The sequence below is a fragment of the Crinia signifera genome, chromosome 2 (genome assembly GCF_055691185.1).
Source record: "Crinia signifera chromosome 2, ASM5569118v1, whole genome shotgun sequence".
NCBI classification, from domain to species: domain Eukaryota; kingdom Metazoa; phylum Chordata; class Amphibia; order Anura; family Myobatrachidae; genus Crinia; species Crinia signifera.
Window position 1 is genome coordinate 188,319,669 of NC_139218.1, and position 24,545 is coordinate 188,344,213.

The 24,545-nt window shown below is 46.2% G+C and overlaps 1 protein-coding gene across 1 annotated transcript in view; it reads right to left on the reverse strand.

Moving 5' to 3' along the window:
* SERINC2 (serine incorporator 2) overlaps window positions 1-24,545 on the reverse strand; it is a 62,990-nt gene that overhangs the window by 34,254 nt on the left and 4,191 nt on the right. Inside the window, exon 2 of the mRNA XM_083173378.1 lies at window positions 7,815-7,976. Within this exon, the coding sequence (XP_083029504.1) occupies window positions 7,815-7,976 (162 nt within the window). The remainder of the gene's footprint in view (window positions 1-7,814; window positions 7,977-24,545) is intronic.

The following is a 24,545-nucleotide window of genomic DNA, read 5'->3' on the forward strand; positions in this document are numbered from 1 at the left end:
GACCCAGTGCGGTTGGTAAGTATTGTACAGTGTAACACCAGGGCTCCCACCACGTGTACCGGAAAGTACTGTACGTGTAGGTCCACCCTGTAACATACTGTACAGTAGTACTCTACCTGTACTGTTGTGCAGTAATTCAGGCTGAAAAAAAGATGTTACTGTAGTCTGAGTTACTGAGTCGCAGCAGCGTCTGAGACGGCCCGCCCCTTTGCGAGTCCCGAGTCGCGGCAGCGTCTGAGACGGCCCGCCCCTTCGTGGATTACATTAGCTCTGCAGGAGATGTTGTGGTGTAATGTCCTGTATTAGCCGACCCCCTACACCCCTGGGGGGGAGGGGAGGAGGCGATTGACTTTAGTTGCATAGACATCACTCCTTGCAAGAGACAACACTAGTGCAATGGTACTGTAGCCAAATCAAGTCCTCTTACTGTACAGTATACCAACACTTCATGAACACCCACAGTGCAGTAGCTGGGACACTGGTGTACTCGTTACTGACTGACACATTTATTTATTTACAGTTTCTTATATAGCGCAGCAGATTCCGTTGCGCTTTACAATTGTAGACAGTGATAAAACAAACTGGGTACTGTAGCAACAAGACAGACTTGGAGGTAGGAGGGCCCTGCTGCAAGCTTACAATCTATAGGGACACATTATAAATGTATAATAACACTTTTACGTTTAATGGTCTGGTTTTATTAAATATCACTCTACAAAATATTGGAATAGAAGGGAAAAAAAGGATGTCACTGTAGTCGAACCCGGGTCTCCAAGCATGAAGAACCGCGCAGCTAACCACTAACCTACGCAGCACATTGATACACTATGTACAGGCTGTGGAGTGCTGATACAATCAGTGGCATCTGCAGCTCTAGCGGCGAAACACGAGTCCTGGCAGCGTCTGAGACGGGCAGCCCCTTGGCGCAACCTGAGTCGCAGCAGCGTCTGAGACGGCCCACCCCTTTGCGAGTCCCGAGTCGCGGCAGCGTCTGAGACGGCACGCCCCTTCGTGGATTACATTAGCTCTGCAGGAGATGTTGTGGTGTAATGTCCTGTATTAGCCGACCCCCTACACCCCTGGGGGGGAGGGGAGGAGGCGATTGACTTTAGTTGCATAGACATCACTCCTTGCAAGAGACAACACTAGTGCAATGGTACTGTAGCTAAATCAAGTCCTCTTACTGTACAGTATACCAACACTTCATGAACCCACACAATGCAGTAGCTGGGACACTGGTGTACTCGTTACTGACTGACACATTTATTTATATATTTACAGTTTCTTATATAGCGCAGCAGATTCCGTTGCGCTTTACAATTGTAGACAGTGATAAAACAAACTGGGTACTGTAGCAACAGACAGACTTGGAGGTAGGAGGGCCCTGCTGCAAGCTTACAATCTATAGGGAAACATTATAAATGTATAATAACACTTTTACGTTTAATGGTCTGGTTTTATTAAATATCACTCTACAAAATATTGGAATAGAAGGGAAAAAAAGGATGTCACTGTAGTCGAACCCGGGTCTCCAAGCATGAAGAGCCGCGCAGCTAACCACTAACCTACGCAGCACATTGATATGTACAGGCTGTGGAGTGCTGCTCATACAATCAGTGGCATCTGCAGCCCTAGCAGCGAAACACGAATCCCTGCATCCCTTACATGGATTAGCGCTGTAATATAATGTATTGTACTTTTGTGTACTGTAGGTCAAGTCTGGAAGGGGAGGAGGCGGTTGCCTTCAGCTGCATACTGTACACATTACACATTACTGTTACACATTACGGCTACGTGAACAGCTTGTAGCCCTTTTGCTCACTCCTACGGCCACGAGCGTCTCATTTCCTACGAGCGGCTCATTGTGCACGAGCGTCTCATACTGTAAGCGCGCTCTTTACGGCGAATAGCGGGATACCACTGGCACATCACTCCGACTGTAGCTTGATGGAGCATTAGCCACCCAGTGGTGGCTCCCACACCCCTTGGCGGACGCCAGCGCCAGGAGAATATCGATGCGCCAGAGCCTCCGCCATGGCGGCCTGGCGGCAAAGATGAGACCCGGTACATCTGTAACAATAATTTCAATCTTAATGTTGGACGTCCTGGGTTAAAACACACATTTACTGTACTAACAGATGGATTTTTATATTATTTTCAAAGGTTAGCAAATGTGTGTATTAGCCCTGGAAGTCCAGCATCAATGTTGTATATAACAAGGAAGACATGACACAGATTAAATGTGGTTGTAAACCATTGAGCTATTTATGGATGCCTTTAACAATGTGACATGTTCATCTTCAGCTCTCCATTTATTTCAGAGAAGGAATTGGTTGGGCAAAATGCCATACAGTTCTGAAGACTTATATATGTCAGTCAGTGGAACTACTGTACAATGCTCTGGTTGCAATTTATTTTGGCAGGGGTTTACAAAGCATATCAAGAATGAACTTGCTGCAATATAATCACTATCCACTGTGTATGAATTCATTTTCATCTGTATAAAAGTGAATCTTTGCTTCAGGACGCATTCCAAGGAAAAGGGACCAACCCAACAATAAAAAAACTTTAAATGTACTACTCCTCATTTCTCTGTCCCACTTACAGATCCCAAAAACCCATTCAGTTGGGCCAGTCACATCTCACTCCTGAAGAACGAGAGATTAATATTGTTTTTCGATCTAACTCTCTCTGCACCTGTTACATCAGCCCCACCTGCAGTGCACATGGTTTTGTCCATTACAGAGTGATCGTGCCTTTGCAAGTGAACTAGAATAATCCCCATGTGCTCCAACAGATCGTGCGACCATCATATGATCATCTCCCGATCATGATTGTTATGTTGTGTACCCTACATAAGAATCTGGAAAATGAGTTCATGGTTAAGCTGTGCTAGATATAGATTCACTTAAATTCTGGTCATAAAATTCTTTATTCAAAACAAACAGGTCTGTAGCCTCTCAATAATTCTTTTGATTTTGATGCAAAAAGGAACTATTAGTTCTACCATAGTAAGTTAGGTCTTTACATTGTACTATTCTAAATGCCTTTAACTAGAATGCCCAGTGAAACAAATCAGTACTCAAAATCCATTCGACATTTCTAGACATCATTGGATCATTTCCCATTAGGTCATACCTGCTGCCGTTAATCCTTTCACATTGAATTTGGCTCTGTCAAAGCTCTCCAATCCTAGATTGGGAGATACCAGACATAGGCCCTGATTCTGGTTCATTTGCAAAAGCAAATTCTCTCTTGAATGGACAAAACCATGTGCAGAGAGAGATAGATTTGGGTGGGGTTTGTACTTCAAATTTACATCTATATAGCAATGTAAAAATAATGCAGTCAGTATTCACAGAAACAAAATAACTGGTACTTGTGTATTATCACGGCGCCCACGATATTCAGTCATATGGCATTGTATTCCATTTAAAATTGTATACCATTGTATATGGCATACAATGCAATGAGATGCGATTTAAAATTGCGAGGGGCAGCGGTACGTGTCCTCCGACCTTTTCATACCCCCACTATCCACGTCGGCGCGGAGTTGAGCCCGAAGCGTGGTGAGCGCAGCGAGCCCCGCGAGGGGCCGCGCATTACTTCACATGTATTTCGCGTCCGCGCCACGCTTCGGGCTCGGTGGCTCGCTGCGCTCGCCACACTATATAAAGTCAGCTCCACGCCGACGTGGATAGTGGGGGTATGAAAAGGTCAGAGGACGCGTACCGCCGCCCCTCGTGGGCTCGCCACGCTTCGAGTTGGCGTTGATAGCACGGGTGGCATGGGGGTGCTTTTAACATTGTAAGCACCTATTACGGTGCTTATACAATTATTTATCTTATAGGGGGCACATTTAACATTGAAAACACCCATTAGGGTGCTTATACAATTTAAAATCTTATACCATTGTATATGCCATACAATTCGATGGTATATAATTTGAAATTGTATAACATCTGCTAACATTGTATCGCATCGCATACCATCGTATGCCTTATGGTATGCGATGCGATGGGCGCCGTGATAATACACAAGTACCAAATAACTCACCCAAATCTAACTCTCTCTGCACGAGTTACATTAGCCCCACCAGCAGTACACATGGGCCCTTATTCTGATCGGTGCGGCCGGAGCCGAATATGCGGCCATGACCGTGCGTCCTAAACCCCGCCTTTCGTACGGATCGCTCACTCCGTCCGAATGCGGTAATCCGCTGACCGCACGGAGCACGAGTGTATTTCTTACAGATACACCTCCTCCATCTCTTGGAACCTCCCCCATCATTCGATGGTCGCAGAGCATCGAATGCAGGACCGAGTGGTCCGCCAGCTCCCGCAACCACCTCAGACCACACGGGCATTTCTCCGTGCAAAAGCAGGGATCTGGGCGGGCAGCTGACATCCAGCAATGTCATTTGTCCGCCCTCTACACGTGCGTCACGGCCGCATTACCATACGTACGCCCAGCGTTTTCATGGGCAAATCGGGTAATTTTACAACATGTGGGCGGGGCTTAAAGATGTCATGCTCAAGCTCCGCCCCAGAACGTCTCCTGAAAGTCTTCTCTCCTGGCTTCTCCCGGAGAGGAGATTTAAAAAGTCGTCAACCCTGTTTTATAGTGGCATAGGCAGTCTTTTCCCCAGGGCTGTGTGTGGGCACTGAGGGCATCCTGTAACCAGGCCGGCCGCGCCTGGTTACAGGATGCCCTCAGTGGCTTGCTCCTCCCCCACCATTGCTTTATATTTCCTGCTCTCACCCCTTTACAGCTCCTAACTCCCTTCTTTGGCTGCTGTTTTTCCTGGTTCTGGTTGTGGAGGGTGAGTACCCGGGGGCTTTACGGGGGCTGTGGGGATGCAGAGCATTTTTATGTAAAGCACACAGCATTTTCATTTGTGGAGCAGAGTATATCTACCTGGGGTTCAGGGTATTTTTGTCTGGGGTGCAGAACAATTATTTTCATGCGGTAGAGAGCCTAAAGGTGCCCATACACATTGCGATAAACAGCGTACAATGAAACGCGTTATCGGGCGGATCGCATGGCCGTGGATCGCACGTGTGCGTTTTGCATGCATTTTGAGTGCTATGTGATCCGTGGGCAAAACAAAAAGTATGTGCAGCACATACATTTTGTACTGTGCAATGTGATGCCCGTGGGAGCACGCAACGCATCACATTGCACGCTGTTTATGGGTGCCTTAACTAGGAGAAATTAAGAAAACTTCTATATAGGGTGCAGAACATTTATATGTAGAGTACCTGGGCGCAAAGTTCTTATGTCATACAAAACATTTATATGTGCAGAGAACTATGTAGTTATGTTATTGTGCTGTATGGGAGCAGAACATTTATATTAAGGCATAATGGTGCAGTGTTATGTGAGCATCTATACTGAGAGATACTGTGCATTTGTATTGGGTTGCAGACTACTGTGCATTTATATTAAGTGAAAAGGGGTGCAGTACATTTATATTATATTAAGGGGGCTGGACAGATTAGGAGTGCTGGGTGGTAAGCAGAATGGATGGCTGCGTGTATGCTTGTTTCTCTGGCAATGGATAAGACGTACAGATGTAGCCATGCCTACAACTCAATTGGTGTTGTGCGCGTGCACTTACACACTGCTCTATAGGGGTCTATGTAACTTAGATAGATTATTTATAGATTTATTTAATTGGGTTAAATAGAAGCACAGATGTAATGGGTGTTCATATCTTCACTCCAGAAACTATTAATATACAAAGGTATACAGAAGATTTAGGGGGGTATGCAATCTGGGATCACGGCTGTCGATCCCCGCCGACAGCCGTGATCCTGGCCCGTTTGTGGTCGGATTGACCACATAACGACAAACGGGATTCAATGTCCCACCAGCCGAGGGGCGCAAAGGGGGCGTAGCCATGAAAACACACTGGATTTTCGAGCTGCGGCCGGGATCGCGACAATCCACGGCTCTTATCGGCAGATCTGCCGTGATCCTGCATCAATACTGTCGTTAATGACAGCATTGAATAGGGAGCCGACGCTATTTCCCACGTGGGAAATAGCGGCGGCACATTGCATACCCCCCTTAGGGTATTAGTCCAACGCCCAGGGTATAAATGAATAAATAATGAGAAAAAAAAAAAGAAATGGGGCCTACACGCGTAACGATATTTGCCTATTTTCTAAGTGACCCTGCGCATCGCTATCACTGGGATAAATATTGTGTGCTAAACAATCTATGCTGAGTGATTTGTGTGATGCTGGATCGCTCAGCACAAAGCTCCCATTGCTACGTGTGTAGGCCCAAAAAGGTTGCAGGACAATCCTTTTCCATTTACTCATTGTTTTATTATAGTTGGTACTATTTGGGTGTCGCCAGACAGAACATCTGCCTGTACACAGACTAAACCGGCCATGTGGTTCTTATCTGCCATCGGATTCTATGTATGAGAGTATGCAGAATGACTGCCTCTTACAGCTGGGCTTCAGGGACCCATGCCAGGTGCAGGAGGAGGCCTGAATCAGCCTTGTGGGCTGGGGTCACAGGAAGTGGCACCATGTGGGTAGACCACCTGACATTTAACATTGGGGGCTGCTGTGCTCTCAGTCTCCTGTACGACAGCTGCTGCCACAGAGCTGCATACACCTGACTGTGTGGAAAGTTGCTGCTGTCTTAGTGTACAGGAGAAGGTGAATATAAGAAACCTGTAGCCCTGTAGAACTACATGTCCCAGCATGGACTCCCCTACCAAGGCTGTGACTGCAGCTAGCTTTTGATATGGCCTTTGACAAAGCAGCATTCTCCTGTCACCATAGACGAGGGTAAACACAGCCGCAGAAGCAGGGAGGAGCACAGCTCAGCGCTGTACTCATTGCATTACCCCCACCACCTCACCAACTTCCATGTGTCATTTCTACTACTCCTAACCTGTTCCCACTACCTCCCCCAGCTACTATGTGTACTACTACCGCCACATCACCTCCACCACATCCGCTAGCTGACATTGTCACTACTACCACCATTATCTTTTCCCTCCTATCACCATCAACTCCCCACCTTCCCAATCTCAGCCATGTGTCAATACTACTACTACTCCTCCAACCCAGTCCTCCTACCACCAGCACCCCACTACCTCCCCCAACTGACAAAGGTCACTACTACTGGTACTGATACCTTAATAAAGTTTTTCAGCATGTTCAAGCCAACATGTCTAGGGCCGAGTCGCACTAAACTACCTCAATTGAAACACCATGTTGAGAGAGAAACTTCAATTGGTGGGGCATATTTTTACCAAAAATTAATCTTAATCACAATGCAATGTGAGTAGGACACACAAGGATACTGATTCATTTGATGCATAACACTTGTACATCTGTAAACAACTGAGTTTTCTCCAATACAAGTTCTGTTCAGCATGCAGACGCAGCGCACACACACTATACAGGATGATCTCCTCATACATCCTGGTCACATTGCATTATGATTAAGAAGCATTTTCAGAAGTAAAAAAAAAAAAAAAAAAGAGAGATCCCCACATTAGCAAAGGTCCTGCACACCAGGTACCTTGTGTTGCGCACGGAGGACATCTGTAAATCAGGCATTTTTTCATCCGGTCACACTTCTGTCATTTTTTTTAACACACATACAGAAATATTCACTGAAACAATTTGCTCAAAAGTGATCAGCAATGTCATATCCTACCCGGTCTACCAAAATGTATGGCTGATTGCAAGTGGCAATGTACAGGAGCATGCTGTACATATAGAAGCATGGGAGCCCACTAAGGCTAGGCACATCCCATACTTTATACCATCCTGTATATGTACCTTATTAATTCCATTTTCCACTCCGGGTATGATCATAATGCAGGCCACAAGTGTTCCAAGGAGGAGGAAGAAGGAGAACGTCAGGCGGGTAACTGTTGAATTCTTGGTAGATGGGCAACATCCACATAGGAGGCATGGTGCTGTACCGCAGAGACAGGAGGCCTACAGAATGAGACAGGAATTCAACAATAAGTACTAAGTGGGTTACATTGTGACATGTATGTAGGTAGAAAAATAAATAATGTACTAAATGCATACTTGGAAAGAAGATTGTGATGAACTATAGAGCACAGGAAACTCTGCAGTACAAATCTGAAGCTTTCTCAATGATGAATGGGTAATGATGGCCTATGGGGGCCAGCTGATGCACAGGCATGAGAGGCCCATACCTCCCAACTGTCACGATTACAGCGGGACAATCCCGATTTTCGGGTCCTGTCCCACCCGCGGCAGGCATTGTCCTGCTGCCGGGGTTGGCAGTTGGGAGACCCCCCCCCCCCCCCCCAATCTAATAGAATAGACGCTGTGCGCATGCGCACAGCGTCTATTCTCGTATGAAAATGAGGTAGCGGCTAATTAGCATAAACCACATCCTCATTTGCATATGCCCCGCCTCCTTTTCGGGCGCTTCATCATCACAGAAGTTGGGAGGTATGGAGGCCTCAAGGAGGGTAAAGGATACCAAGATACTGAAAATAGCTGTGTGTGAATAAAAACTACAAGGCTTTCAGGCAGAATGAAAACTACTGTATAGAGCAGGGGTTCTAGAAAGTGGATACATTTCTGTAACTATCAACGGGTCAGTTCATATATTCTAATATCAGATACATAACAAGAACTCATTAGGAAATTTCTAACACACAGCAGGGTACAAGAGGGTATTGCTAAGCTTGTGAAGAGAAATAACACAGATATATAAAACACTAGGTGCGTACACACGGGGGATATATATTGCTCAGCAATATATTGCTCAGCGACCAGAGATGGTCGCAGATGAAAAGGAACCTCTGCCAGGGGGTGCCGCAGAGGTAGTTAGCTGATCGCAGGAACAAGCTCCTGCGACCAGCGATTAGAATGGGGCGATTTATCGCCATGGCACACTCCCATCACTGGCAATACGGTTGCCAGTCACCATATTTCCAGCGATTATAGCCCATATCACTGCCGTGTGTACACGGCTTAAAGCTGTGTACACACGGTGCGATTTGGTCGCTGAGCAATTTTGGCTTAAAATCACTCAGCAATATATTGCTCAGTGTACTTGCAATATCTCAGCAATATATTGATCAGCTATATATTGCTCAGTGTACTGTTTTCATCAGCGACCAGCGATTTTGGCTGAAAATTGCAAGCTATTCTGGCTCATTCTGTCTCTATCGCATTTTGAGTAGAAATCGCTGGTCGCTGGTGCACAGTGCATTGTGCAACAGCAAATTTTAGCCATAATCGGAGGCTATGCGACCAGCGACCATGAAGGGCTGTCAGTGGGAGCTATTTAGACTTGCTCCTGACTATCTCCCACAACACATGAAATCACTGGCAATATGGTCGCTCAGGATCCATATTACCAGCGATATGTGGCCCCCGTGTGTACACAGCTTTACACAAAAAATGTATGATTGCCCCATAGTCTGCTACCTTCTGTGGTTGTGCATGTGTGAGAAAGAGATGTAGTATCACTCCCTGCCAGCAGATGGCAGTGTTTCAGAGACTCACGGACACTAATCATATATAGATGATTACAAGAACTTAAAAAAAAAAAAAATCTTCAAAATAATCTGTTAATCTAGTGAGATCGCTTAGAAAATGCCCCTAAATCGCTCTGTGTGTAGGCTCCATTACACTGAATTTATTATTATTAAAACGTGCTCACACACTAATAGTGGCCATACACTACACAAACGTTCATCCAAGGTGATAGTCATTGGGTCACCAGCAAGTTGTTAGGTCATTAGGTCGACGGGGTCATTAGGTCGACATGGGGTCATTAGGTCGACATGGGGTCATTAGGTCGACATGGGGTTTTTCAATGTCTTTTTTAGCTAACAGGTGGTATTTCATGCCCTACCATCCACTAGGGCAGGGGTGGCCAACCGGTCAGAGGTAAAGAGCCGACATCCGCCGAAGACGCGCGCGCCAAAAAGGGGCGTGACCAGGGGAGAGGTCAGGGGCGTGGTCATATGACACAAGGGGAGTGGCCACATGACAAAACTTTATGCCCCCAGTGCCAGATATGCCCCCCCACAGTGCCAAACATCATATGCCCCCCACAGTGCCAAACATCATATGCCCCCCCCCACAGTGCCAAACATCATATGCCCCCCACAGTGTTTAACATCATATGCCCCCCACAGTGCCAAACATTATATGCCCCCCACAGTGTTAAACATCATATGCCCCCACAGTTAGGAAGCTGGGCCCTCCAGCACAGGTGTTGCCCACAGTGCAACACCTATGCTGGAGGGCCCAGCTTCCTAACTAAAGGGCCAGGACGGCCCAACAAACAAATGAGCCACGGGCCAAGAGGGCCCGACTAATGCGCCCACAGGCCGGAAGGGCCCGAATGTGCCCACGGGCCTAGTGTCTGATGTCAGACGCGGGGGGCGGGGCGGAAACGGCGCGGCGAGCGCTGATTGGCTCCCCGCGGCCGTTTCCTATTGGCCGCCGATGCTGCGTTTTGAATTGGCGCCAAATTCAAAACCCCGCTTCGCCGATGGGACGGGAGCCGCACATTACAGCGTGGCGAGCCGCATGCGGCTCGCAAGCCGCGGGTTGGCCACCGCTGCACTAGGGCGTGGTGGGAAAAACCCCCATGTCAACTTTTTGACTGTCATCCGAACCCATGTCAACCTTATGACCCTGTCGACCTAATGGTGTTGATCTGATGACTGTCTAACAACTTGCTGGTGACCAACTGAGCCACACCCCATCCAACTAGTTGGTTGGATGGAATAAAAATGACTATTTAAAGCAGGAAGCAACAAGTCATATGATAACAGATGTGTAAAATATGAAGCATGAACCAAATATATGAATATGAATATGTTTTTTGTAGACATTCAGCATACACCCCTGCAGGTTGCTCTCCTGATATACTTCTTACCCTCAGGCGTTTAGCATCATCATTTGAAAGTTAAATGGAGCACACATGACTTTGGATTTATGTGAATGTTAAACATAGTTAGAGATTATGGGTCATCCATACACAATTCTGCTTTTAAGTGATTAAATTCTGAAGAATTATAAAAATACCAGGAGGCAGAAATATCATTCTGGGCATTTGTATACATCCATTTAAATGTTGACAAACAAGGTTTCAAAAGAAAATTTATTAAATGATATATTGGCAGCACAGAGTGTGTAATGGTTAGCATTACTGCTTTACAGCACTGAGGTCATGGGTTTGATTCCCGCCATGGCCCTAACTGTGCAGAATATGTATATTCTCCCCGTGTTTGCGTGGGTTTCCTCCCGGTACTCCAGTTTCCTCCCATAATCCAAAATATACTGATACTGTAGGTTAATTAGTTGCAACAAAATTAATCCTAGAATGAATGCATCTGCATGCATATGTTGTAGGGAATACAGGCCTTTACTCAGATCTGACTGCAGTACAAATTTTTTCTCAAAATGGGCAAAACTATGTGCACTGCAGGTGGGGCAGATGTAACATGTATAGAGAGTTAGATTTGTGTGAGTTATTTTGTTTCTGTGCAGGGTAAACACTGGCTGCATTATTTTTACACTGCAATTTAGATTTCCGTTTCAACACACCTCACCCAAATGTAACTCTATACATGTTACATCTGCCCCTCCTGCAGTGCATATGGTTTTGCCCATTTTGAGAACAAATTTGTACTGCAATCAGATCTGAATAAGGGCCATAGATTGTAAGCTCCACTGGGGCAGGGACTGATGTGAATGTTCAACTTTTCTCTGTAAAAAGCGTTGAAGAATATGCGCACATTATATAAATAACTGGTAATAAATAAATAAATATAGCTCCACCAGGTCTGTATAAAATAGAAGGGTCGAAAAATAAACACAACTCTATTCTACTTTGAATATTAGAGCATAACATTTTTACTGGTTACAAAAGTCCCAATTAGGGTGGCCAATCCCGGGATCGGTGGGATCCTGGGACTGGAAGTTCCAATCCCGGGATTTCGGGATTAGATGGCGCATGCGCCATCTAATGTCGGGCAGCGCCTAAGCTCCTACTCAGATGTTGCCTGGCTTCTTCCGAGGCTGCTCTGCGTAGCGTGACACAATGTCATAGTCACGCTGCGCAGACCAGACAGCTGCACCGCCGCTCCCCGACACGGACACATTTACTTTGGTCGACAGCTGCCACACCGCCCGGATGCATTTTTTTAAATAGGGAAGCCAATCCCGGAATTGAGCATTTTTCAATCCCGAATCCGGGGATTGAAAAAAATGCCCCGGGATTGGCATCCCTAGTCCCAATTGATCGCCAGTATAATTAATACTGCTTTTGCACAGAAATCCCAGATCCGACCGGGTATTTAGAACACTGTTCCAATCGGATGGGTCGGATCTGGGATTTTCCCCAATTAGACCACGTGCCAACCCGGAACATTCCCTGGATGGCACCGTTTACACTGTACATGAGTGCAGGATGACATCTCCAAGCGCCGGGACTGCCGATTGCTGGGACCTTCACGCTGGGGGGGGAAGCCTAGCACCAAGGTAAGCTGCTGGGCTGCGCGCAGCCTCTGTGCACCCCTAGCCACCGAGACAAATGGATGCCACACAGGCACCCATTCACCTCCTCCCTGCCTCCGCTGCTGTCTGCACAACACAGCAGACGAGGCTGTGTGCACCTCCCACTCAACCTCCATACTGACCGCAGGACACTGTTGTCTGGAGGTTGGGCATCCCCATTGCTGTAAATGGGAGCCGGGTCGGATGACCCGGCATACCTGTTTACACTGCCCACCACCTGGGCCCACCACCTGGGTCCTGTGTTCAACCCTGGTCAGGACTAGGGTAGGATTCGTGGGGAAATGGACCAGTGTTTTTTGTTTTTTTTCTTCAGGATCCCTTTTACACACGAAGCTGATCGGGGTCCACCCTGGATTTTTGTCTCGGTTGGAAAAGGGGTGTAAAGGGTCCTTTACACTTGTGAGATTGTGTGAGATTTGACCCAATTCAGGTGGATTGAGTCAATTTATCTGACAAGATCTGATGTGCCTGTCTGACAAAATCTTATGTGCCTGATTTGTAGGACACAATGCTCTATTCTGTGCTATTGGGTAGAACCAAGAGATTGATCCTCCTGCACATAGGCTAAATCTCGAGTCAATCAGGTCCAATTTGTTGAACAATAAATTGAACAAGTGTAAGGGGGCCTTAAGTGGTAACATCCCCATTACAAGAAGACAACTACAACGTCCACATAAAAACTTTTTATGGATTTATATCATGAATGGCAAGGACATAAGAAATAAATAATATAAGTGAATAATAGGTCACTAACTTATTCTAAAAAAAAAAATGTATTTAAGAGCTTTGTTTGTTTTTAAAAGCTAATCTGTAGTCAATAAAGCAAGCAATTCCGATCTAGCAACAAATACATACTTGTTACAGGGAAAGGGTTGGGACCGAAATACACCTTTGATTCACACACATACTTTTTGGGAGTTTTCTTCCCTGTAGATTAAAGAAGCTTAGCATTGCTGGGGTGTCTAGTCAATTGGTCAATTTACCAGTCGGGTACTTTTAAAAATCTTTGGCCAATTACAAATAGATTATAATATTCGGTACTTGTGTATTAGCATGGCGCCCGTTACACAGTTAGCGTAGTGGCGCTGTCAGAATCAGCGTAGTGTTCGCACACCCAACGCAGTCAGTGTAGAATAGTGTTCCCACCCATTCACGCCTAGCCAGAGCTAACGTAGTTAGCGTAGTCAGTCAGCTTTACGCAGTTAGCGTAGTCAGCGCTTATTACATTGTGTGGGCACCATTGACCATTTAAACCTGGCTGACATGACAGGTGTGAATGTGTTCCTGAAACACCCCCAGTATCCACTCCAGCCCAAAGCGTGGGGATGCATTACGTGACCTCCCGACCTTGTCATACCCCCACTATCCACGTTGGCGTGGAGTTGATTTTAAAAAGTGCAGTAAGCCACCGAGCTGAAGCGATTACTTTACATGTGTTCCGTGTCCACTCGCCGCGCTTTGGGCTCGGCGGCTCGCCACACTTTATAAAATCAACTCCACGCCAATGTGGATAGTGGATAGTGGGGGTATGAAGAGGTCAGGAGGATGGGTAACGCATGCGCTCACCACGCTTCGGGCTGGCATGGTTAGTGGGGGTTTGAGATGGAGGCATTTGCCAGATTAATCCCAAACTGATGGACAATAAGTGAATTTCACAGTTTAGGTAAGCGGTATCCTTTCTCAGTACTAAGTACTTAAACACACTTAAAATACACCAGGTATAATTAGTACACAAGACTTGGTATAAATTTGCACGCCGCAGGGAGCCGGCAGAGAGATGGAAGCCTCGCTGCCTGCACCGGAGTAGGAGGGCTCCCAGGGACACAGGCAGCACAATCTGCCCCCCCTCGGGAGAGCTGGCAGGGGCACTGTGTAAGCTGACTATGCAGGGCTGCTGCTGAGTCACTATGCTGACTACGCACTGAAAACGTAGCATAGCCTGGTGCCGTGATATTACACAAGTACCTAATATTCCTACAGCTCACTTTTATCGTTACTTACAGCTTTGGCATGTATGTACAGTATGTCTCAATTCCACTCTATTCCACCTACGCTGGTTTGTAAACATCTGTCATCTACTGGTCTGCTCCGGGCTCATCATGTTGATGCACTCCCTACCCTTCAGTCTAAATGGGAAGCCGATCTGGGTCCATTATTATCAGATGTATGGGAAGATGCTCTGGGAGCCTCTCGTCTTGCCACAACTTCAATTCGTTTTCAAAAAGTACACCTAATTATTTTGCATAAAGTATATATTACTCTGGTTCATTTAATTGGTGAATTGGTGGGCGTAATGATTCTAATGCTGGGTACACACCAGGACGACTAGGGCCCGATTCTGTCAATTTAGATCCAATTCCGACCGGTTGTATGCAGATTGTATGTACTTTTGTGCATTTTTGTCATTTATTTGGTCCTACGTGCTGCAGGTAGGATCCGTCAATCGCATGCAGATCGTGAGTGTTTTTTGCAGTCTCGTCCGTCGGTGCGTCCGTCGTTTGATCCAGCCTATTTGAGTGTCATTTTCTAAACATTCCCCCTGGCGCCATGTTTTTCAACATAGCAAAACAGTGCTGGCGCAGCAGTTGGACTCTCCTTCTTGTCTCATCTCCCAGAACAACCACCTGGTATGTTTGCACTCGCAATGCTCTCCTATGCATGCCCACTGTTGCCACCAGTATATAGTGTGTATAGAGCACTGGTTTGGCAACCGTGCACCCGACCATGTCACTGTTTGCTTGGGTGGGCCCCATGTGTGTGTATATATATATATATATAGATATAACCATTGTCCACCATTGCAGTATTCCATGCACTCCTCTCTGCTAGGCCCCATTCACGTGTGTGTGTGTGTGTGTGTGTGTGTGTGTGTGTGTGTGTGTGTGTGTGTGTGTGCCATTGCAGTATTCCATGCACTCCTCTCTGCTAGGCCCCATTCACCTGTTTGTGTGAATAGCAATCTGCACAATAAAATGTATAGTGGTTTTCATAAAAGTTTATTAACATTTTAAATACTTAAAACATATGAACTAGGTAAATTTGTAACTATAACTATAAAAATTTAAATATGAAACAAAACATGGCTATAACTATAATAAACTAAAATGGTTTTATCTTTTTACAGTCCCAATGTCCAACGCAAAAGAACAGGAATTTTTAGATGGGTTCATCGAGAAGTATCGTTCCCATGAATGCCTGTGGCGAACCAAGTCCAAGGAGTATTCAAATAAAATGAAAAGAAACCAAGCCTTGGAGGACTTGTCTCGCTACAGTCTCCCATTTCACCCAGAGGCCAATGTAGAATGGGTGCGGAAACGCATCTAGAATCTGTGCACGGTTTTCTTGAAGGAACACAAGAAGGTGGAGGCTGCAAAGAAGTCTGGTACTGGAGTCGACGAGATGTATCAAACATTGCTCTGGTACTACGACAGGTTGACGTTCACCCTCAGCCAGGAGTCGATGAGGACAGGAGTAGTCCTGATGGTCGAACATGAAAACCAAGAAGTCACGGCGCATGAGGAGGATAATTCGCAGTCTGTATTGGTGAGTCTACTTTGTTGGCTATCTAATTGATTCCTCCTGCCAATCCACAGCCCCCTCCCCATTAAAGTAGGCCATATACTCTTCCCTCACATGTTTGGCTTGTGCACTCCCTGTGAAGTGTTGTGTTGGGGTTTGCAAGGAGGATATCTGCACTACCTCTTCTGGCAGATCTTGGTCTTCTTGGAGTGCTGTGCCTGTAGCCCTTTGCTGTGTGGCTTTTCTGGGGAGCAAATTGTGCAGGACATAGCACGCCGTGACAACCCAGTCTATTTTGTCCACCCTCAGGTAATGGCAGTGTGGAAAATGCAAAACCGGCTAGCCAGGATGCCAAAAGCATTTTCCACAACACGACGTGCCCTGGATAGCCTGTATTTGAAGATCCTTTTGTCATGGTTCAGGCCCCTTTGTTCATGACATGCTTGTGCAGGCCAAAAGCCTCGTCTGCCACAAACACAAAGTTAAGCTCCTGTTTAGTTTCCTGGACAGACGGCAAGTGAAGGGTGTTCGCTATGAGCCTTTCGTAGAACTTTGTGTCCATGAACGTGCCACCATCCGAAGCACGGCCATTCCTTCCTACATCCAGGAAGATAAACTCACAGTTCGCATTAACCACAGCCATTAGTACAATGCTAAAATAGCCCTTGTAATTAAAGTAGTAGGAACCACTATTGATAGGCTGGGCTATGCGGACATGTTTGCCATCAATGGCTCCACCGCAATTTGGAAAGTTCCATCGCTGTTCAAACTCCTCTGCGATGACTTTCCATTCATTCACGCTGGTAGGGAACTGAAATTAGAAGTAAATAGAATTGATTAGTAAACATGTTCAATTTTTTTTACAGCTTGCTGACGACCCACCTCCAACCCCAGACCTGTCTGTCCTATCAGATAATGCATGTACATCGAGCGAAGCTCCTACTCCGGCACACACTCCGCCACCCACCCTGGAACCCACTCCACCACTCCTCCGTGCAAAAAAAATATGTGGCAAAGGAAAAAAAGGAGAAGCAGCAGCACATGAAGAATTTATGATGCGGGCACAGTGAGTCCTGCAAAGAAACCCGGACAAACATGACAACTACTTCACTTATGTGGCAGAGTGTGTTCGCAACATGGCTCCGGACCAGCAACTTACATTTGAAAAGTTATGCATGGAGTTGGTGTATAATGGCAGTTTAGGGTATCTCAACAGTGGCACTAAAATAGTTGGCATGGGTAGTGCACCAGAACCACCTCTGTCAATAGAATCACCAGTGCCTACTCCGCCTGCCACCGTACCAGGCCAGTCGAGCACACTTCCAACACATACCCAGTCAACACCTACACAGCCTTCTCAACCCTCCCAGTACCGTCAATTCTACAGTTCTTTACTGATAAAAGATCCAGAGTCTCCTGTTTTTGAGGATCTGTCTTAAAATATAGGCTATTTTATCATTTACCATCGACATGGTCTCAGCTGCAGGTATGTGATGGCCACTGCTCACATGGCAAGGGAACAGGTGGTCAAAGCCGGCGCCTTCTCGTCCAGCACACGAACAATCAGTACTGGAGCCCCCCAAGGATGCGTCCTCTCCCCTCTGCTCTTCTCTCTCTACACGAATGACTGCACCTCAGCTGAGCAGTCAGTGAAAATCATCAAATTCGCAGATGACACCACTATCATCGGCCTAATCAAGGATAGTGATGAGACCGCGTACAGGCATGCAGTGGAGAAGCTGACACAGTGGTGCAGCAGCAACAACCTCAATCTAAACCCCACCAAAACAGTTGAGATGGTGGTCGACTACAGGAAAAAAACAAATGCACTAGCCCCGCTAACAATAGCCAACGCAGTGGTGTCGCGGGTTGATTCCTTTAAATTCCTAGGGACAACCATGTCCAGTGACCTAAGATGGGGATTAAACATAACCACAAACATCAAAAAGGCCCAACAGCGCCTGTTCTTCCTGAGGCAACTCAGGAAATTCAACATCCCAAAGGAGCTGCTGTGCGTATTTTACACCGCCATCGTGGAGTCTGTCTTATGTTCCTCGATCACAATCTGGTATGGTGGCGCAAGCGAGAACGACAAACAAAAACTGCAGAGGGTAGTGAAGACTGCGGAAAGGATCATAGGGACCGACCTCCCCCCGATAAGGGATCTGTTCTCATCCAGGGTAAGGAAACGTGCTGAGAAGATTGCAAACGACAAGCTGCATCCCGGTCACAACCTGTTCGACATCCTACCATCCAGAAGACGGTTCAGGTCCATCCCCGTCAAAACGTCCAGATCAGCAAGAAGCTTCTTTCCGTTAGCCGTCCATCACCTGAACAATCCAACCAAAGCGAATGCAATCCCAATATCAACAGCCAAACAACGTGTCCCTACTTGGCGACCTGACCACCATAGTCGTAGCTAGAAATGAAATGCTTGTAATGTCTTTATGTAATATATGTAATGTCTCCCTCCCCCCCTTTTCATCCCTGCTTGATGCTGCACTGTAATCCACAAAAAATTCCTAGTGTGCGCAAGCACACATGGCCAATAAAGTTGATTCTATTCTATTCTATTCTATCAATGGGGCTGGGACCATTGCATCTGCGCCATGCGCCATGTGGGCCGCAGCCTTTACATATCTGCGGCAGACATCCTCTGCCACACAAGGGCCTGTTTCATAAGTTACCTGAGTGTCTTTTCTTTGTTTTCTACGTATATGCTGCTACCTGTACCTGCATTACCAGAGGGAGAACAGGATTCTCCTTAATCTGGAGAGCAAACTCAATTTATTGCCCTTTTTTCTTTGCCAATAGTATGGGGTACTGTGCGACAGACATGGTCTCAGCTGCAGGTATGTGATGGCCACTGCTCACATGGCGTATGGCGCACATCAATGGGGCCGGGACCATTACATCTGCGCCATGTGGGCCGCAGCCTATACATATCTGCAGCAAACATCCTCTGCCACACAGTAGCCCGTACTTATTGGGAAAGTTTAAACTGGGTCATACATACTTAAATGTTTATATATAGTGTGTTTTTTTGTACAATATCTTTTATATGGTATTATAATATATTTGTGTTGACACAATAAATCTATTTACTATTTACACATGTTTTACATATGAAAGGCCTAAATAACCTGTTTCTGTCCTAGGCCTAAATTATAAATAAAAAAATTTTGTTTGCACAATAAAGTGTACGGTGTATTTTTCATCCTTACCTTGAAATACTGGTACTGCAGCACCTTCACAATGGCTTTGCAGGTCTCCGGGATGATGAGGCCCAAAGCTTGCGGGGAGATGAGGGATCCAAACTTCAGGTCAGCAAGAGACCGTCCTGTCGCCAGAAACCTCAGGGTCACCCCAGCCGTTCCTCAGCAGGGATAGCCACACGATACTTGGTATCCTGCTTCTCGATGTGGGCAGTCACCAGACGCAGCAATTCCTGGAATGTGGCATCATCCATCCTCAAAAAGTTCCGGAAGTCGTCTGGGTTATTTCCCCTGATGTCCCTAAACAGTGGCATGTGCGAACGAGTCTGACGCTGAAGTAGCCACTGCTTTGTCCAGCATGATCTTGCTCTCCTGCGCTGGGCCCTCTGACGCCTGAGGTTCAGCACTGCATAATAGAGCAGGTAATGTTGCTGGTGACTACCCATCACTGCATTCTCCATAGTGCAGGGTTAAAAGACACTTTGTAATGGCAGGCAAAACAAAGTAATGTGTAAATAGCTATGTTCAGCAGGTATAAACCAAGCCTCACTAGTAACAAAGCAGAAATACACTGGTTTAAAAATGGCTGCTGCTATTCCTATCCCCACTGCTAGTCCAGCTCCTTCATTTAAATTTCAAAGGCCAATCTGACGACGGTCGCATGTGTTCTTGCAAAAAAAACAAAAACCAGCGATCCGACCGTCTTAACGACCATCACGGGCGCATCGGGATCGGATCTAGGTCGTTCCGCCAAAAAAACCCACAATTTTTGCTAATCGTTTGCTGGGGACTGCCTGGGAGCTCCCGGGAAGTCCAAGGGAAATCGTTCCATGGTCGTCTATCGGTCGTGGATGACGGTGGTCGTCCTGGTGTGTACCCTACATGTCCCAAATGTGGCTCACTGAGGGGTACCTTTTGGCACTTACTATGGTCCTATCCTAAAGTGAATGTATTTTGGCAGGCGGTAATAAAGATTCTAGTCTCTACAGTTATCACAGCAGACGTCCTTACTCCCCTTGTCTGTATCCACTCTGTAATAGATGAGGAAATACTGGATGCCCCTTCTCAGCGTTACATCGACAACATATGTGCCATAGCTAGGGTATCAGTGGCTCTTTCTTGAATGGCTCGTACTGGACCCGATGTAGGTTCCTGGATATCCTTGGCAAAACACTGTAGTGTGTCATGAAAAATGTGTATATATTTCCAGGAAAACACCAGACAAATGTTATAAAATTTGGGATAGTTGGCTTGTCGCTCCATACGAAAAGGGTGCTCACTTGTCTATAGTGCAATCTAGCTAAATTGATAGTATACGATGGCTTCAATCAAATACCTCAAACAATCTGCAGATTCCAACCTATTATTTATATATAACCAATGTTTGTTATGTAATTGCTCAACAGTTGAATGTGGTAATTGTAGTATTCTAATACAATCTATGTTACAATTGTGTTTGATTGCTGTAAAAACTATCCCTTCTATCTAGATGCTTGGAGATTTTATTTCAGTCTGTGCTTCTTCACAGTGTTGCATTGTGTTTCTTTTTTCTTTGTTTTCTATTTCTTGAGAAATCTGTCACAATATGTACTTTCTTCCCGGAGGTGATAGGAATATTTCCGGGACCTTAACATGTGATTATATGAATCAGCCAAAATAACATTAATAATTATCAAGTTTCTGGGTGCGGTGAACATAGCTGGAAATATGATACCTTCTGTCATCAACATACTAAGGTAACACATATCTAATGATACATGTAGGGGCAGATTTAGTGGTCAGGGTGCCCCTAGGTACAACATTATTGGTTGCTACCTATCAGGACACTGCTATCTTCACCACACTTGTATACGGTCATGTCTCTAGAGAACAGAAGGAGACCCAACAGCACCTGCCACCAGCTAACAATTAACTGTCCAAGGAAAAGTGATGGGAATTTGTGGATCTTGGCTTTGTGCATGTACAGCCTATATTATAGGTGAGCCTTGTGAGCTTTTGTAAAATTGATTACATGGCCAGATGCTTATCCTTTAGGAGAAGGCAACACAAGGACAGTAAAACTGCATCTACAATGGGGTTGGTACAAGCATGGATGGTGCTACCAAAGGTGTGTCTGAAGATGCACCAGCAACTATGGCTGCCGACAATAGCGTCTCCGTTCTTCCACATTCAAACACAGAATACAACCAAGAAGGGCTCTGTAGCGACATTTGCGTGAAGTCACAGACAGGCAACCACCAATATATGTTGCCACATCTCTGCCCACTTCTGATCCAGACCCTCAATGCTCAGGTTTTGAGGTTTTCAGTATGGTTTTGTATAATAATTTTATTAAAGGCCCATACACACTATAACACTATCTTTCCATTCTAGCTGGTTGTAATGTAAATCTGGAAATTTCTGGGAACAAATTACAATCAACCATTTGCTCCCAAAACCAGTGATCTGTATAAACAGATTTAACAAATGTGTCTGAACGACCATTTTTGTCTGTTTTCCATGTTTAGGATCAAATGGTCAATTGTCATTTGCTCCCAAGATTTCCATTACAGCCAGCCAGATTGGAAAGATAATATTATAGTGTGTATGAGCCTTCACTATATATTATACAGTTCATTATTTAAGTAATATTACATTTCGGTGATCTTTTATATTTAAATCATCAGTTCTATGGTTTGAGATTATATATTGTTTTGAAAACTAGTGCTAAATTCTCAAAGACAAAGTTATATAGTTATTCTTGGCTATAAGTTTAGCTGCAATTAAAAGGGGCACCAGCTAAGATGATGGTAGTTGCTAAATTCTAGTAGGCTAAAGTACCTTTCACACCCAGGAGGAGGAGCAAGGCTGAGGGCTTGCTCCTTCACTATCTATGTCACCACTGGTTGCCTTTAATAACCAGGTAGAGAGCGAAGCAGAGCGAGCCACCCTACCCGAGTAGACGAGATCCCTCGAGGGTCCATTTGGGGCCCTTGTTCTGGCTTTGCCCCTCCTCTCTCCGCCCCCTCTCCTCCCCTGTCATGTGACAAGGTCCTTTAGGCCACTTTAATTTAGACCTAACTCTAAGATGGGACCTGTCCTGCTTTGGCCAAATGGATCTTAAGATGGTCGACATACTGGAAGGTCAACATGGGACAAGGTCAACAGGTGTCTAGCTCGACATGGGACAAGGTCGCCACATGGGTTAGGTCGCCAGACAAAAGGTCAACATGGGGGTTTTCACTGGTTTTTAAACCATCATGTGCCGACAGGCGGTATTTTATGCCCTACCATCCACTAGAACAGGGGTCCTCAAACTATTTTGTTCTGGGACTCCATCATACAATAAAAATAAATTACAGGCCCCCAGCAAATTACTGCAGGAGGTCATCACGGGATGCAGTTGATTTCCCGGCGGTCGGGATCCCGGCGGTCGGAATCCCGACACTGGAATCCCGACCGCCGAAATCCCGAAACTTTCTCCCTCCGTGGGTGTCCACGACACCCATAGAGGGAGAATAAAATAGCGTGCCGAGCGTAGCGAGGCACCGGGCCCGCTGCGTGGCGAGCGCAGCGAGCCCGCAAGGGGGGGGGGGATCCATGTCCCCCCCTTGTCGGGATTTCGGCGGTCGGGATTCCAGTGTCGGGATTCCGACCGCCGGGATCCCGACCGCCGGGAAATCGTATCGGATCCGTCATCACATCACATGTGTAGTCAGCAGACGGCACATACATGGCAGCATTGTGGAGGCACAAAGTGATGGGAGGAGTCTAAAATAGCAGACAATGAAACAGATATTTCAGACTCCTTGAATCACTGACTGAGATTGGAAAAGTCATCATCCTGATGGTCAGCAACATGGAGTCGCGACCCCATGCTGAGAAGGTCGAGAGCCACTTTGGGGTCAGGACCCACAGTTTGAGAACCGCTGCACTAGGGCATGGTAGGAGAATAAAATAGTGTGCCGAACACAGCGAGACACCGTGCCCGAAGTCTGTCGAGCGCAGCGAGGGGACGTAGTGCACTTAAAACAGTGTCCATGTCCATTTGGCTACACAGTATGTAGGTTTGGATTCAGATTGGAGAAAGTGAGGGTGGATAGAAAGACACTTGCTTAAAATCTCCAAAGTGACACATGCAATAAAGGTGATAAAGCACTTTGTTATCAACTTAGGCTTTAGGAAGAGAGGGAACCCCTCTTTCAGTTGTTCTTAAAGACAAATCAGTCGGTAACATTCTAGGGGTGATTTATCAAAGCTTGAACAAGAATAAAGTGAAGAGAGATATTATACCATTAGACATTATCATTAAAGCTTCCAGCTGCCATTGACAGGCTGGTAGGTTGGTACTCTGAGGGCGATTCAGACATAATCGCTCAGGTCCGAATTCGCACCCCCAGCCGATGGTGTGGGTTTGTGCATATTATAATTATGTGCATACCCCAAGAGGGAACGCAGGAAGGGGACAGGCATGTGGCGGATGCAGGGGACCACCCAGCATTTTGGAAAACGCTGGGCGTAACTCTGCGAATGCAGGAGTGCCCATGCATCCTCGGGGCAGGCAGCTGACATCACATGACGTCAGCGCATGCCCTCAATTCGGCGGATCTGAAGTATAGACTTACTTTTCAGAGCGAAGGCTGGAGAAATCATTAGATGGTGAGGGACCATCAAATTATTAAGCTTTCATGCTTTTTTTTATATTCTAAATACAGCCGCCGTTGCCCGCTTCCCTTCTGAGGTGAGGAGAGCGTATTGCACGCTTCTCCTTCCCCTCGCAGTGTATCCCTGTGATTTGGCCGTCAGCCAATCAGAGCTTGCGGGCCAGCACCCAAACAGGAGCCGGCCCACAAGCTTTGATTTGCTGACGGCCCAGACACAGGGAAGGAAGTGAGAGGAAGGAGAGGAGTGTGCCGAGCTGTGCTCTCCTACCCTCAAATGTCACCAGTGACAGCGAGCTGGACCGACTGTGTCCCATTTGGATTCCAGGGGGGTTAGCCATCTCTACTCAGAAGGGAATATGGTCGCTCTACTCAGCGACCATATTGCCAGTGATATAATTTGCTGTGGGAGATAAATCACCAGGAGCGCACTCCCACGGCCATACCTTCATGGTCTCAGGAGCATGCTCCTCCGATTATGGCTAAAAATTGGTGGTCACTGGTGCACAATGCACCAGCAAACTTCTAGTCAAAATGAGGTAGAGACAGAATAGCTTGCAATTTTCAGCCAAAATCGCTGGTCGCTGATTAAAACGGTACACTAAGCAATA